The following is a 14,695-nucleotide window of genomic DNA, read 5'->3' as shown; positions in this document are numbered from 1 at the left end:
ATCAATGGAACAGCATACATTCCAGACAATTGTTTTTCAACAACGGTACCAAAAATAATTCAATAGGGAATAGATAGTCATTTCAATAAATGGTGCTGGAAGGAGTGGTTAGCTCTACGGGGGGATGAGGCGTAGGGAGGAGAGAGAATCACAATCTCTGTCTTACATAATATGCAAAAATTAATATGAGATTGTTCACAGTTAAACAATCTAAAAACTAAAACTACAAAGATTCTAGATGAAAACAGGAGAATATCTTCATGACATTGAGATAAGCAAAGCTTTCAAGACAGAAAAATAAAAGCACTAGCCATAAAAGAAAACACAAGAATTTGGACTTCATCAAAATGGCAAATTTCTGCTCTTCAGAAGATACGACTTAGAAAATGAAAAAATGATGAGGCAAGTCACAAACTGTGAAAAAATACACATAATACATGTTAGATATACGACTTGTATTCAGAATATAGAAAAAAAGACTCCCACAAATCAATAACAAAAAGATAGCCCAATTTAAACACTGGCCAAAGATTTGAATACTTTACAAAAGAAGATCACAAGTGGTCATACGCACATGAAAAGATGCTCGTCGTCATTAATCATCAAGGAAACGCAATAACGGTAAGACATTATTAAATATCCACAAGAATAGCTATAATTAGAGAGATATAACAAGTTTTGGCAAGAATGTGGAAAAACTGAAAGTCTCTTTGCTGATGAAAGTATAAAATGGTACAGCCACTTTAGAAAACCATTCAGTAATTTCTTATAAATGAAACAAATACTCACCCCATGAATCAACAAGTCCATTCCTAGGTATTTTCCAAAAATGAATAAAAACATACAAAACCACAAAGACTTATAAAAGAATGTTCCTATCAGCTTATTCTTAATAGCTACATACTAAAAATAATTCAAATGTCCATAAATAGACAGTAAATAGTTTATTGTTATTACAGTTGTATAGTCAGAAAATAGAATACTACACAGTAATAAAAATGAAACATATGGAACATGAATGAATTCCAAAAACATAATATTGAAAGAGATGAGACACAAAAAGCATACCTTCTGTATAATTCCAGCCTGGGCTAGAGGTGAGGGACTGATTGCAAAGGAACTGTCCAATGTGATGGAAATATTCTGTATTTTGAGTGAGCTAGACATTATACAGGTTCATATGCTTATCAAAACGCAAAGAACTGTAAACTTAAAATCTGCGCATTTCTCTACATGTGAATTTTACTTCAATACAATTTAATAAGCTATAAACCTATTGCCAACAACCAGCATTTTAAAAATTGTACCCTAGGGGCCAGCCCCGCGGTATAGCGGTTAAGTGCCCGCGCTCCGCTGCTGGCGGCCTGATTCAGATCCCAGGCACGCACCGACACACCGCTTGTCAGGCCGTGCTGTGGCGGCGTCCCGTATGAAGTGGAGGAAGATGGGCACGGATATTAGCTCAGGGCCAGTCTTCCTCAGCAAAAAGAGGAGGATTGGCAAGGATGTTAGCTCAGGGCTGATCTTACACACACACACACACACACACACACACGCTAAGTTAATTAATTAATTAATTAAAAAAAGAAATAAAAATTGTACCCTAGTCAAAATGAGATAGCAAAAAATGCTCACGTATATTAGACTTCAAGGGAAGATTTGTGGAAACAGGCATTATCAGATCCAGCTATTATGAACACTCAGAACAACTGACTTGAACTCATATTAAACAGCATCTTCAAAATAATATACACAAAGACAAAAAAAACTACAGGCAGGAAGGTAGGAGCAGTATTTATTATCTTTTGACCAGGCACTCTGGATGTTTGGCTAATAACGATGCCACGAAACAGACATTTCTTAAACTACACATGGCTCTTAAAAGTTCTCATCACAAGGAAAAAAACATTTTTTTCTCCTTTTTTTTGTATCTGTAGGAGACAATGGATGTTAACTAAACTTATTGTGGTAATCACTTCACAATATACATAAGACGAGTCATTATGCTATATACCTTAAACTTATACAGTGCTGTATGTCAATTATATCTTAATAAAACTGAAACAAAACCCCACACACGGCTCAATTTATCTACTAAGGTGAATTAAATGTTTTATATTAATGTGAAAAATATTTGAATTTTTAAAAACACTATCAAACTTGTTCAAGTCCAAGTTAATTTCTTTTGGGCTATTTCATCTTCATTTATTGTAACCACTGCTCATTCTTAGACAAAAATTGGACAAGCAATCTTAGTGTCTGATATCATGTTGAAAAATCACAGCAAACATGCAGCCCAGGACATCTTCGGTACCTCAGGTATGGGTAAGAAACTCTGAACAAAATCAACTTTTACCATACATATTCTACCAAAGTGAATTTCCTTCCAAGAGTAGCCTGAAGGTAGTTTAATTTAAAATACAAACTATGCGATAGAAAAATAAACACAAGTAAAATCAAACAAAATCTGTAGAGCAATGGACTCCAGTTTTAAAGTTAGTTTAGCAAAGTTACAGTGTGATGGTTAATTTTATGTGTCAACTTGGCTGGGCTCCAGTACCCAGATATGCGGTCAAACACTATTCTGGATGTTTCTGTAAGGGTGTTTTGGATGAGATTTACATTTAAATTGGTGGACTTGGAGTAAAGCAGATTGCCCTCCGTATTGTGGGTGTGCCTCCTTCAATCAGCTGAAGGCACGAACAGAACAAAGACAGACCTCGCCCTAGCAAGAGGGAATGCTGTAGCAGACAGCCTTCAGACTTGAACTGCAGCATCAGCTCTTCTCTGAGTCTCCAAACTGCTGGCCCACCCTGCAGATTTTGGACTTCCCAGCCTCTGTAATTGCATGAGTCAACTGGTTCAAATAAATCTTTACATATATGTATACAGACACACACACACACCCCACCTACTGGTTCTGTTTCTCTGGAGAACCCTAATACAGACATGTTACAAGGTAAATACATAAAAATCCATCATATTTCCATATACTAGCAATGAACAATTAAAAATTGATATTTTAAAAAGTAACCTTACAATAGCACCAAAAAAAAAAGGAAATACTTAAGTATAAATCTAAAAAATACCTATAAGATCTGTGTACTGACAACTTAAAAAAAAGAACTAAATAGAGAGATATGCCATGTTTTTGAAGTGGAAGACTTAATATAGTTAAGATGTTAATTCTCCCCAAATTGATCTCTAGATTCAACACAATTGCAATCAAAATGCCAGGAGAATATTTCATAGAAATTGACAAGGCAACTCCAAAATTTATATGAAAAAGCAAACCCCTAGACTAGCCAAAAGAATTTTGAATAAGAACAAAGTTGGAGGAGTCACACTATCCAATTTCAAAAATTACTATAAAGTTATAGTACCAGGATGGTATGGTATTAGATTAAGGACAGACCTATAGATAATGGACCAGCATAGAGTCTAGAAATTGACCCACACATGTAAGGTCAGTTAATTTTTCTTCCAGGTTTACTGAGATATAATTGACATATAACATTGTGTACATTTAAGATGTAGAATGTGATGATTTGATACGTGTATATATTATGAAATGTTTACCAAAATAATGTTAGTTAACATACTCTTCACCTCACATAATTTCCATTTTTTTGTTGTTGTTCTTGTCATGGTAAGAACATTTAAGATCTACTCTCTTAGCAACTTTCAAGTATACATGTTAACTATAGTCTCCATGCTGTACATTAGATCCCCAGAACTTATTCCTCTTGTAACTGGAAGTTTGTACCCTTTGACCAACATCTCCTCATTTCTCCCACACCCCAGACCCTGGCAACCACTTTTTTTACTCTCTGTTTCTATGAGTTTGGCTTTTTTAGATTCCACATCTAAGTGAGGTCATATGGTTTTTGTCCTCTGATTTATTTCACTTAGCATAATGCCCTCAAGGTTCACCCATGTTATCGCAAACGGCAAGATATCCTTTTCTTATGGCCGAATAATATTCCTATGTGCGTGTGTGTGTGTGTGTGTGTGTGTGTACACACCACATTTTCCTTATCCATTCATCCATCAACGAACACTAAGGTTATTCCCACGTCTTGGCTGTTGTGAATAACGCCGCAATGAACGTGAGGGTGTAAACATCTCTACATAATAGTTCCTTCATTTCCTCTGGATAAATACCCAGAAGTGGTATTGCTGCATCATATGGTAGTTCTATTTTTAATCTTTTGACGAACTTCATACTGTTTCCTACAGTGACTGTACCAATTCCCAACAGTACACAAGAGTTCCCTTTTCTCCACATCCTCATCAGCATTTATTATCTCTTGTCTTTTTAATAATAGCCATTCTTGGCCGGCCCCATGGCTTAGCGGTTAAGTGCGCGCGCTCCGATACTGGCAACACGGGTTCAGATCCCAGGCATGCACCGACGCACCACTTCCCCGGCCATGCTGAGGCCGAGTCCCACATACAGCAACTAGAAGGATGTGCAACTGACATACAACTATCTACTGGGGCTTTGGGGGAAAAAAAAGGAGGAGGATTGGCAATAGATGTTAGGTCAGAGCTGGTCTTCCTCAGCAAAAAGAGAAGGATTGGCATGGATGTTAGCTCAGGGCTAATCTTCCTCACAAAAAAAATAAAAATAAAAATAATTGCCATTCTAACAGGTATGAAGTAATAATAACTCATTGTGGTTTTGATTTGCATTTCCCTAATGATTAGTGATATTGAGCATCTTTTCATGAACTAGTTGTCTTCTTTAGAAAAATGTCTATTCAGGTCCTTTGCCCATTTTTAAATCAGATTGGTTTTTTTGCTATTGAGTTGTATGAGTTCCTTACCTATTTTGAATATTAACCTCTTATCAGATACATGGTTTGCAAATATTTTCTTCCATTCTGTAGGTTGTCTTTTCATTTTATTGCCTCGTTTGCTGTGCAGAAGCTTTTTTTTTTAATATACTCCCATTTGTTGATTTTTGCTTTTGTTCTCGTGATTTTGCTGTCATATCCAAAAAAATCACTGCCAACACCTATGTCAAGGAGCTTTTTCCCTATGTTTTCTTCTAGGAGTTTTACCATTTCAAGTCTTATATTTAAGTCCTTATACATTTTGATGAGTGGTATAAAACAGGGATCCAATTTCATTCTTTTGCATGTCAATATCCAGTTTTCCCAGCACCATTTACTGAAGAGACTATCCTTATCCTACTGAGTATTCTTGGCTCCCTTGTCAAATATTAGTTGACCATATACGTGTGGGTTTATTTCTGGGCTCTTGACTCTATTCCACTGGTCTATGTGTCTGTTTTTGTGCCAGTACCATGCTGTTTTGATTAATATAGCTTTGTAATATAGTTTGAAATCAGGAAGTGTGATGCCTCCAGCTTTCTTCTTTCTCAAGATTGCTTCGACAACTTGCAGTCTTTTGTGGTTCCATATGAATTTTAGGATAATTTTTTCTATTTCCGTGAAAAATGCCATTGGAATTTTGATAGGGATTGCACTGACTCTATAGATGGCTTTGGGTAGTTGGTTAGCTAGGGTTAATTAATTTTTGACAAAAGTGCAGAGGCAATTAAATAGAGAAGGAATAATCTTTTCAACAAATGATGTAAAACATGGTGCTGGAATAACTCACCTATATGAACACTGATTCATATTTTGTAGCATATACTAAAGTTAACTAAAAATGAATGATGGCTCTAACTAAAAGCCTGAAGTTAAAACATTCCTAGAAGAAAACATAGAAGAAATTTCTTTGAGACCTTTGGCTAGGCAAAGATTTCTTAGCAAAAGACAAATTGGACGTAATCAAAACTAAAAACTGCTCTTCAAATGACACCATTAAGGGAATAAAAATACGAATCATATACTAGGAGAAAATAACTACAAATCATATATTGATAAAGGATTAGTATCCAAAATATATAAAGAATCTCAAAATCAACACAGCAACAAACCACAATAAACTCAAAAATAACCCTCAAAAAAAATGAGCAAATGATTTGAGTAGATACTTATAGCACATGATAAGATATCCAATATTTTTAGCCATTATAAAAGTGCAAATGAAACCTACCATGAGATACCACTACAACATAGTAAAACAGAAAAAAAAGACAGTACCAAGTGCCAGTGAGGATGCAGATGTGCGGAAGTGGAACAACTGGAATGCTCATCAGTTGGTTGAAATGCAAAACTGATACAGCCATTAGAAAACAGTTTGGCACTTGCTTATAAAGTTAAGCATGGACTTACTATTTGAGCCAGCAACTCCATACCTTGGCATTTACCCGAATAATATGAAAACCTACGTTCACACAAAAACCTCTATGCTAACACTCACAGCAACTGTAATTTTGGGAACAATCCAAATATCCCTCAACTAGGAAATGAAGAAACAAGCTGTGATATGTCTACACAATGGACTACTCAGCAACAAAAAGGAATGAATGATCTAGTGATATACACAACATGGGTGACTCTCAAAAGCATTCTGCTAAGTGAAAGAAGCCAGATTCAGAAGAGTACACATCATATCATTTCAATTGTACAGCATTCTTAAAGAGGCAAAACTATAGGGATAGAAAACAGATCAGTGGTTGATAGGAGCTGAGGGCGGGGAGAGGAACTGACTACAAAGGGGCACAGGGCAGTTTTCTGATGTGATGGAACTGTTCTGTCTCATTTATGGTGGCGGTGGTTACGTGACTACTTGTATTTGTCAAAACTTGCAGAACTGTACACTAAAAACACATGAATTTTATTTATTTATTTTTGCTGAGGAAGATTCACCCAAGCTAACATCTGTGCCAATCTTCCTCTATTTTGTATGTGTGTCGCCGCCACAGCGTGGCTGCCGACAAGTGGTGTAGGTCCGCACCTAGGAACTGAACCCGGGCCACCAAAGCGGAGCGTGCTCAACTTAACCACTCAGCCATGGGGCTAGCCCCTCACAAATTTCATTTCATCTAAATTATATCTTAATAAAACATGAAAGGGGCTGGCCCTGCTGCTGAGCGGTTAAGTTGTGCATGTTCCGCTTCGGCAGCCCGGGTTCGTGGGTTCAGATCCTGGGCACAGAGCTATACCACTTGTTAAGCCAGGCTGTGGGAGCAACCCACAAAATAGAGGAAGATTGGCACAGATATTAGCTCAAGGCTAATCTTCCTCAAACAGAAAAAGAGGAAGATTGGCAACGGATGTTAGCTCAGAGCTAATCTTTCTCAAAAAACAAATCTGGAGAAACATACAATTAGTTTAATTAGTGTTTTTTTTTGTTTCTGGGGGTAGAAGTGTGAAGGTTTTTTTTTTTTTTTTTTGTGAGGAGATCAGCCCTGTGCTAACATCCGCCAATCCTCCTCTTTTTCTGCTGAGGAAGACAGCCCTGGGCTAACATCTGTGCCCATCTTCCTCCACTTTATATGGGACGCCGCCACAGCATGGCTTGCCAAGCAGTGCGTCGGTGCGCGCCCGGGGTTCCGAACCAGCGAACCCCGGGCCGCCGCAGCGGAGCGCGCGCACCCAACCGCTTGCGCCACCGGGCCGGCCCCAGAAGTGTGAAGGTTTTTAAGTCTTTAATACTTAAGCTACTCAAACTTAATTTTTCACAATGTACATGTATTACTTTTACAATGAGAAAAAGTAACAGAAAGGAACAAACAGTGGAAGCTTGAAAAATCACAGGTCTTGTTGGTTCGTATAGTATACTGATAGTATTACTGACAATTTTGTCTTCATTTTACTTAAGAAGTTTCAATATTATTCAATCATCAAAAGATTCAAGATTTCTACTAACAAAAAGCTTCAAGGAGTTGTTACCCACGAAACAAGAGGAAGATGAAAAATTTGAGTCCAGACACCTTTTATTTTCCTTGAATGAAATGATAAAATATACATAATATGAATCATCTATGTATTCTGTGGTATTTGTAGCAATGTTATAAAATAAAGGTTTCGTTGATATATTGATTAAAAGGTGATAAAAAAACATAATAAACTTATAATGAGGAAAAAAAACTATTTAGCAATTACTGTTCAGAGTTCATCTGGTATGATTAGCAAATACACCAGAATGCTTTATTTGTTGGAGCAGTAAACCACCTATTTCTGTACACTCACTAAACAGTTTATCCAGTGCCACCTTGTGTAAAACTCTGAGGAACAACTTTGGGAATGCAATACAGTTACAATGGATCCAAATGGATCCAACATCCACTTTGGTTACTGTTCTAGAAAATACATTCTAATACCTTGGTTTACAAAAAAACACAATAAGGAGTTTGCCTGTTAACATGTGGCAAATTTCCTCTATTCCTTTGCCATTATTAAGTCAAATAGGGAAAGGCAAAGTGACAAACATGGAATCTTCAGACCAGGATTGGGCACTGTATTATCATTGTGACTGATCACCTGAATAAGTCAAACTCTAAGAGCAAAGACATATAGCCCTAATTCTGCAGCAGACAATTTTGGGAACCAAGTTAAAGCATTTTTAATTATTAAAGACTGACAAAATTGAAAGGTCACTAAATGAGTCAAAGAGAAAACCCAAGTAAAAAATTATTTACAATTACTTGCCAGATTCACATCTGAGTTACTTGTGGTATATAATTAGTGCTTTACTAAAAACACAATGTTATGTTTAGGTCTAATAAAACCTCATAAGACAAGTGTTATAGAACTGCTTTTTACAGCTTTTTCAAACATTTCACTGATCTGAAAACCTACGATTTGAAAGAAATTAGTAATAAAAGGGAAGAACCAGGAAGCTGAGTTCTAACTTACAACTCCTTGCTTGGTGATGATAGAAATTAATCTAGCTACATAACGGCCTAAACAAAAAATTTAACAATCAATGATAATCTGATTTTACCAACACAGAAAGCATTTTCTGTCATAACACGTGACAATATTAGTTTTTCCTCACTTCCAATGTTTGGCTTTACCTACATACAAAAGGAAGGAGGTCAATTATTTCAGAGAAAGAAAAAAGAAATGAGTATACAAAGGTAATTCTGACATATTGCAGACATTTAAAAAAGATTCAGCCGTAGAATCTATATAAAATCTCATTGAAAAAAAATGAGTATAATTGTTTCATTGTTGCGCTCATCATCCATACAAATTATAAACGTGACTATCAGCAATGTTGCATGAAATCAGATAATGTATGTCAAGACCATGGTATCATGCCTAGCAGTTATCTCAAAAAATAATTGCCACCTGATCTGAACATAGTAGGATCTTGTCTGACTTCCATTGTTACAAACCTGGTGCCTGTCACAAAGTGCTCAACAAGGATCTGTTGATTGACTGAAATACAAGTTATATAAAAGTTCCTTTTAGTCACGGAATAAGCAGGTTTATATCGATTTTAGATTTTCATAACTACCTGTCTGGAATTTGATGTAATCTAGGTTTTTATTTGAAAGTGTACTGACCTCTGCTTTTAATTTAATGCTCCACAACAAAAAGTACTTGAGGAATTTTTCCCTTCTATTGCTCCATTCATATAATACAATATGATTCAAAAACCAGAATTTACATGTTCATCTTATAAAAGGCTGTCTGTGGCTGAGTCCATCCTCACAGATTAATTATTTGTGATTAATTATTTGAGGATAGAAGAACTCTGTTCTGTAAAATCCAGGAATTTCACAGCAGATCTGAGTGAAACTGGCTGCTGGTTAGTACCTCTAAGTTGCAGAACTTGTTGCACGTGGTCCAAATAAATTCTGTAAAGTCCAAGCTCACAAGAGCACTGATAGGATGTGCAGAACAGGAAAGAGCTCTGGGCTCCTCCCAGGCTACAAGAATCTGAAAAGCATGACTGCGTCTGTCAGGGCAGGGACGATGCCAGAGATGAAGGTAAAGGGGTAACTGCATCAGGTACTCAGCACCGCTGTTCTTACTCTGTGGAGGAAGAGGACTGAGAGGATGATTCTCTAACCTGCTGCTAGTTTTCAATACATCACCAAAATGTAGCCCAGCCTGAAACTCAGCATCTTTCATTTTCTAAGTTTTGACTCTTTTTTTTTTCCAGAAACTCTGAATGTTTCCATATTATTTTTATCCTAGACTTCACAACTGGACGTCATTACATTTGTTTACAAGTTGTCAGTTAATTAACATTAAAAAACAACTACACTTTTCTAGATTGGTATCTGTTTAATCTCTAAAAAGTACTGTTAAAGCCAATGTTATGGTTACTGAGTAATATTAAATCTCTCCTATGGCAAAAAGCACACAGCACTAGGAAAAGTACACATTTCACGCACTTCCACAGAGCCAAAAACATATACCTTAGAAAATGAGCCTATGACATTAATCAATATTAATAAGATATAAATGTTATAATTTAGTCAAGAATCAAGATTAATAAATTAAATACCTCAAAATAATTCTTTATATTAATAAGATAACTATGCAAGTTTAAAAGGGGGCTCTTCAAATTGAAATTACTAAACAGAGCAACCATAGCTTTCAAGCAATACTTTGGGTAAAATATTTTCTTATTAATTCCCTTAATAATCAGCTTTCAGTCCACAGGAAATTAAGATGGGTCTCCAGACATCACTACCGCCATAGTATCCCTCCATTTCCCCTATCTAAGCCTTTGGCACCCTGACCCTCCGGACAGTTCTAGCTCTATTACTCTCCTCTCTATGTAGCCCTTTCAAAGGAGGTAGTCAAAATCAAGTCCTCAGTGGTTGGGCTAGAGGAGATCCAATCCAGGCACTCTGGGTCCCACCCTACTAAAAGATAAAGTAATTTACTATTAAGAATGACAGACTCAGACCCTACAAATTGAGTCTTTTAAAGTTTGTTTTAAACCATAACTCCTTCTCTCTTTTGCTCTTTGGAAAATTTTGTTGAATAAGAAAGATTCCTTGTTTCAGAGAGATTCCCAGTCTGGCATTTGCTGTCATCATCCTATAGTGCCATTTACTAAGTTCCTCTCTCCCCTGCATATTCAAGAAAATGCTTCCTGGAGCCACAGGCATGATGCCATTCAGATTCAATTTGCTGGGAAACAATACTTCCCAGGTATTCTTCTTGAGTAAAGGGTTTACAAAGTTGGAATACTGTAATTTTCTTTCCTTCTTCACTTATTATGAAGAATAATCACCTAAAGAAAAAAGTGTCATCAATTTCTTGGTTACAATGAGTTCAGGTAAGGAAACTGTCAATCAGGAAAGCTTGATTCAACACTAGATTCTTTCCCTTTATTTATCAATTTTCATAATAAGTTAGTTCTCTAGCATTCTTGAAAGACGAAAAATGAGATTTTTTTGTGGTGTCTGTGCACTTATGAATTTTATCATATATTATGTTTTCATTCAAATCAGATATTATTAGTCGTAGTAGTATTGCTGTTCAAACTATCCAGACTTAAGTCACCATTAGGTTCTTCAAGTTGGCTCCTGGGTCCTTTGACATGAAACTAGTAGCCTTTGTTATCTTCTTTACTTTCGTATGTGAAAAGATACCTAGGCTTCTCTAGAACATTTCCTGCCCAGATCTGGAATCCGTCATTTCTCCAAGGTTCCCTGGTTCCTTTGAATGGAAATATACAATGTGGGCACTAGGGGTGCTTGTCGCCACTGGGTCGGTCATTTGTTACAGGTGACTTTTGTGGACAGAGCTAAGAAATATGTACTTTTGGGATAAAATATATGAATCATAGTGAGACTTTCCATTTAGAATTGTGAATACAGGGTGCAATGTAATCTCACCAGTTTCATATCTCTATCTACTTTCTCCCATGTAGAAAATACTATTCTTTCAGGAAACCAAAATAAATCCTATTAGGAGTCTCTAAGTCCACAAAGCAGACAGAGGAGACAGAAGAGGCTTACATTCATTGAAAGAATCTCCAGGAAACCTTTACTGTCGATGATGCAGCTCATTTATATTTTATAAAGCATCAGCCAGGTTTCCAAAGTCACCAACTGACAAGTGAAAAATGAGTGCCTTTTAGCAAAGCATCAAATTATTTGGTCAATTCTTTAAATTAATGACTTTCTCTTTTTCCTTCTATAGGTTTCATTATTTCAGGGGATGTATTTACTTTCTCATTTATGAATATTTAATAGAAGAATTCCAAATTGTATAATCCAATGGTTTTTTTCCTATAGTTTCTTCCTTTGTCAACTATCATCTTGAGGGAACTCAGGCAAAACTGCAACATACGGTAATTTGTTGGGACACATCTTCACGCTCTCTATATTCTCATACTTCCTTAGTATCCCAGCACACAAGACTAGACACCAAGTCTCTGAGGTAGATGTATTTGTGAATATATATGAAAACTACTGAATTGAATTGAAAGATGAAATGGCTTTTTAGTCACAATGCAGGCAAATCGATACTTCCCGTAAGTTTGAATTCACATGGAGAACAGTATGGGGTTCATATTGCCAGGGGCTTCATGCCCCATTCCCCTTGCGGCTCACAACCTAGACTTGAAGAGCTGAAGATACGGAGAAATTTTTTGATGATTTGTCGATCCCCTCAAATACCTAAAACCCCAGCCCATTTCTCCTTCCGCTTTCATTCCCCAATAGTAGCAGAAAGAAACGAAGCATGGGGCACCCACTCCACAAGAAGCCAAAAAGAATCTCTCAGTATTGTTTGATTAACTCTGTTGGACATATCCACATCTTATACCCCAATATAGCTCAATCTACATGTAGATTCATGTACACATAAAACTTCAGCAGTGATGCATGCTCAGCATAGTCATAGTCACGCTGATGTGAACTACCAGCTTGTCCCAGAGCCATAGTGATTCCGCTCCTCTGCTACATAAGAAATACAAAGACGATGGGGAAATGTGAAAAGCTCAATCTGATTCTCTCTCTCTTTCTCCAAATACCTGATGCAGATAAAGCAGCAACTGTGTACATATAATATCAAATACCCATCCGCAGAATAGTTGAGGCAGATGGAACAGGCTGATTCTCTCCTCAGTTGATCTGCTATGATGACTTTACAGGAGCTGGGATACATTCTCTCTCCTTTTTCTAGGGACCTTCTCCTCACTCCAGCTGAATGATGAGCTTAGGTGTGGAGAATAGAATTCTCTTCTTGTTCTCAGGGGTCTGAAGGCCATGCTCCTGGCCTCCTGGGTGTTCTTCCCAGGGAGGGTAAAATCTCACAAGGCAGATCTTGTGGACTCCAAGAAAGAGGCCTCAGAGCACCCAGAGAAGAGAGCTCGAGTTGACAGTATGGATTCAGAGTCCCAGGTGTAACTCACACAAGCTGTTAAATCATGGGGAAAGAACTCGAAGTTTCCCTCAATGGGGAGGAATGAGGTTACACCTATACAATACTGACCAAATGCAGGATACACGCTAATAATCCAAGAGCTGAAGCCTGTGGGGAGGTAATAAAGGGCAGCCTGGTAGAGAAGAAACCCAGTTAGAAGCTCCATTCTTGCTACTAAATACACTGAACACCGTAAATAATTTAAAGCGTACATGTTTGTGTATGGGTCAATAACAAATTTTACAATATTCAAATGTACTAGTTTGAAAGTGCTTAGTAGCAACTTTCTTGCCTATGCAGACCTGATATGTTGTTTTTTTAAGGCAAAAAATAATTAGAAGATTTAAATCTCAATTTACTTAGTAAAAGTAATCCGATGACAATGACGTGAAAAGACTGAATTTACCTCCTCGTACAAATCCATTAGTAGCTATTGCTGAAGTAGACAATCCTGTGATAGTTGTCACAACAGTGGCCATTGTTATTACAAGGACCGAAAGACCTTCAGGGAAAAAGAAAAGAGACTGAGAATACTTATACTCTTATTTAAACATGTCATATCTAGAACTGGTTAGTCTGAGTATAATGAATTTACATTATAACTTATAAATTACCTTATTTTTACTTATTTATTTTTTGGGTGAGGAAGACTGGCCCTGAGCTAACATCCCTTGCCAATCTTCCTCTTTTTGCTGAGGAAGATTAGCCCTGAGCTAACATCCGTGCCCATCTTCCTCTATTTTGTATGTGGGAGACCATCTCCGCATGGCTTGATGAGCAGTGCGTAAGTCCATGCCTGGGATTCGAACCTGTGAACCCCAGGCTGCTGAGGTGGAGCATGCAAACTTAACCACTACGCCACCAGGCTGGCCCCCATAAATTACCTTATTTTTATCCCATTTTAGAAAAATCAAATCAGAATTATGAAAAAAGTAACATTAAAACAACAATCTGATAAAAAGGAGAATACAGGTTAGAATGATTCCATTTACTTGAATTTTACGAGATTCAGAGCCTAGATACACACACAGCACTTTGCTTATTCATTCTCAAGTGAATCAAGCAGTATCTTATTTCACTTACCTATTCCAGCTTGACCCACAATCCATGACAATCTAATGAAGAGCATCACACCCCAAATATTTAACATACAACGTACCTAGGAAAGAAAAAGAGGTTGTCATAGATGAAGAAAAGTGATCAAATATAATACAGCAGTAAATACTAAACTAGCCAAAAGTAGGATAACATACATTTAAAACTACAGAAAGTTGTATTAAATCTAACTCTTATCCCATCGTTTTCTTTAACAGTTTTTTTAAAGAGCTTAATGAGATCTTACATGTGAGCTAAGTATAATGTAATATATGAGTATACGTACATATACACACACACCTCCATAATTATCTGAAGCACCAGAAGCAATGGAACAA

The 14,695-nt window shown here is 36.9% G+C and overlaps 1 protein-coding gene across 1 annotated transcript in view; it reads right to left on the bottom strand.

Annotated features, from left to right (window-relative positions):
- SLC12A2 (solute carrier family 12 member 2) overlaps window positions 1–14,695 on the bottom strand; it is a 108,790-nt gene that overhangs the window by 65,857 nt on the left and 28,238 nt on the right. Inside the window, exons 3-4 of the mRNA XM_058539790.1 lie at window positions 14,346–14,421; window positions 13,669–13,764 (exon numbers count right to left, since the gene is read on the bottom strand). Of these exons, the coding sequence (XP_058395773.1) occupies window positions 13,669–13,764; window positions 14,346–14,421 (172 nt within the window). The remainder of the gene's footprint in view (window positions 1–13,668; window positions 13,765–14,345; window positions 14,422–14,695) is intronic.

Source organism: Diceros bicornis, chromosome 1 (genome assembly GCF_020826845.1).
Source record: "Diceros bicornis minor isolate mBicDic1 chromosome 1, mDicBic1.mat.cur, whole genome shotgun sequence".
NCBI classification, from domain to species: domain Eukaryota; kingdom Metazoa; phylum Chordata; class Mammalia; order Perissodactyla; family Rhinocerotidae; genus Diceros; species Diceros bicornis.
Note: the sequence above shows the minus strand (reverse complement) of the source record. Positions and strands in the feature narration are given on the sequence as shown.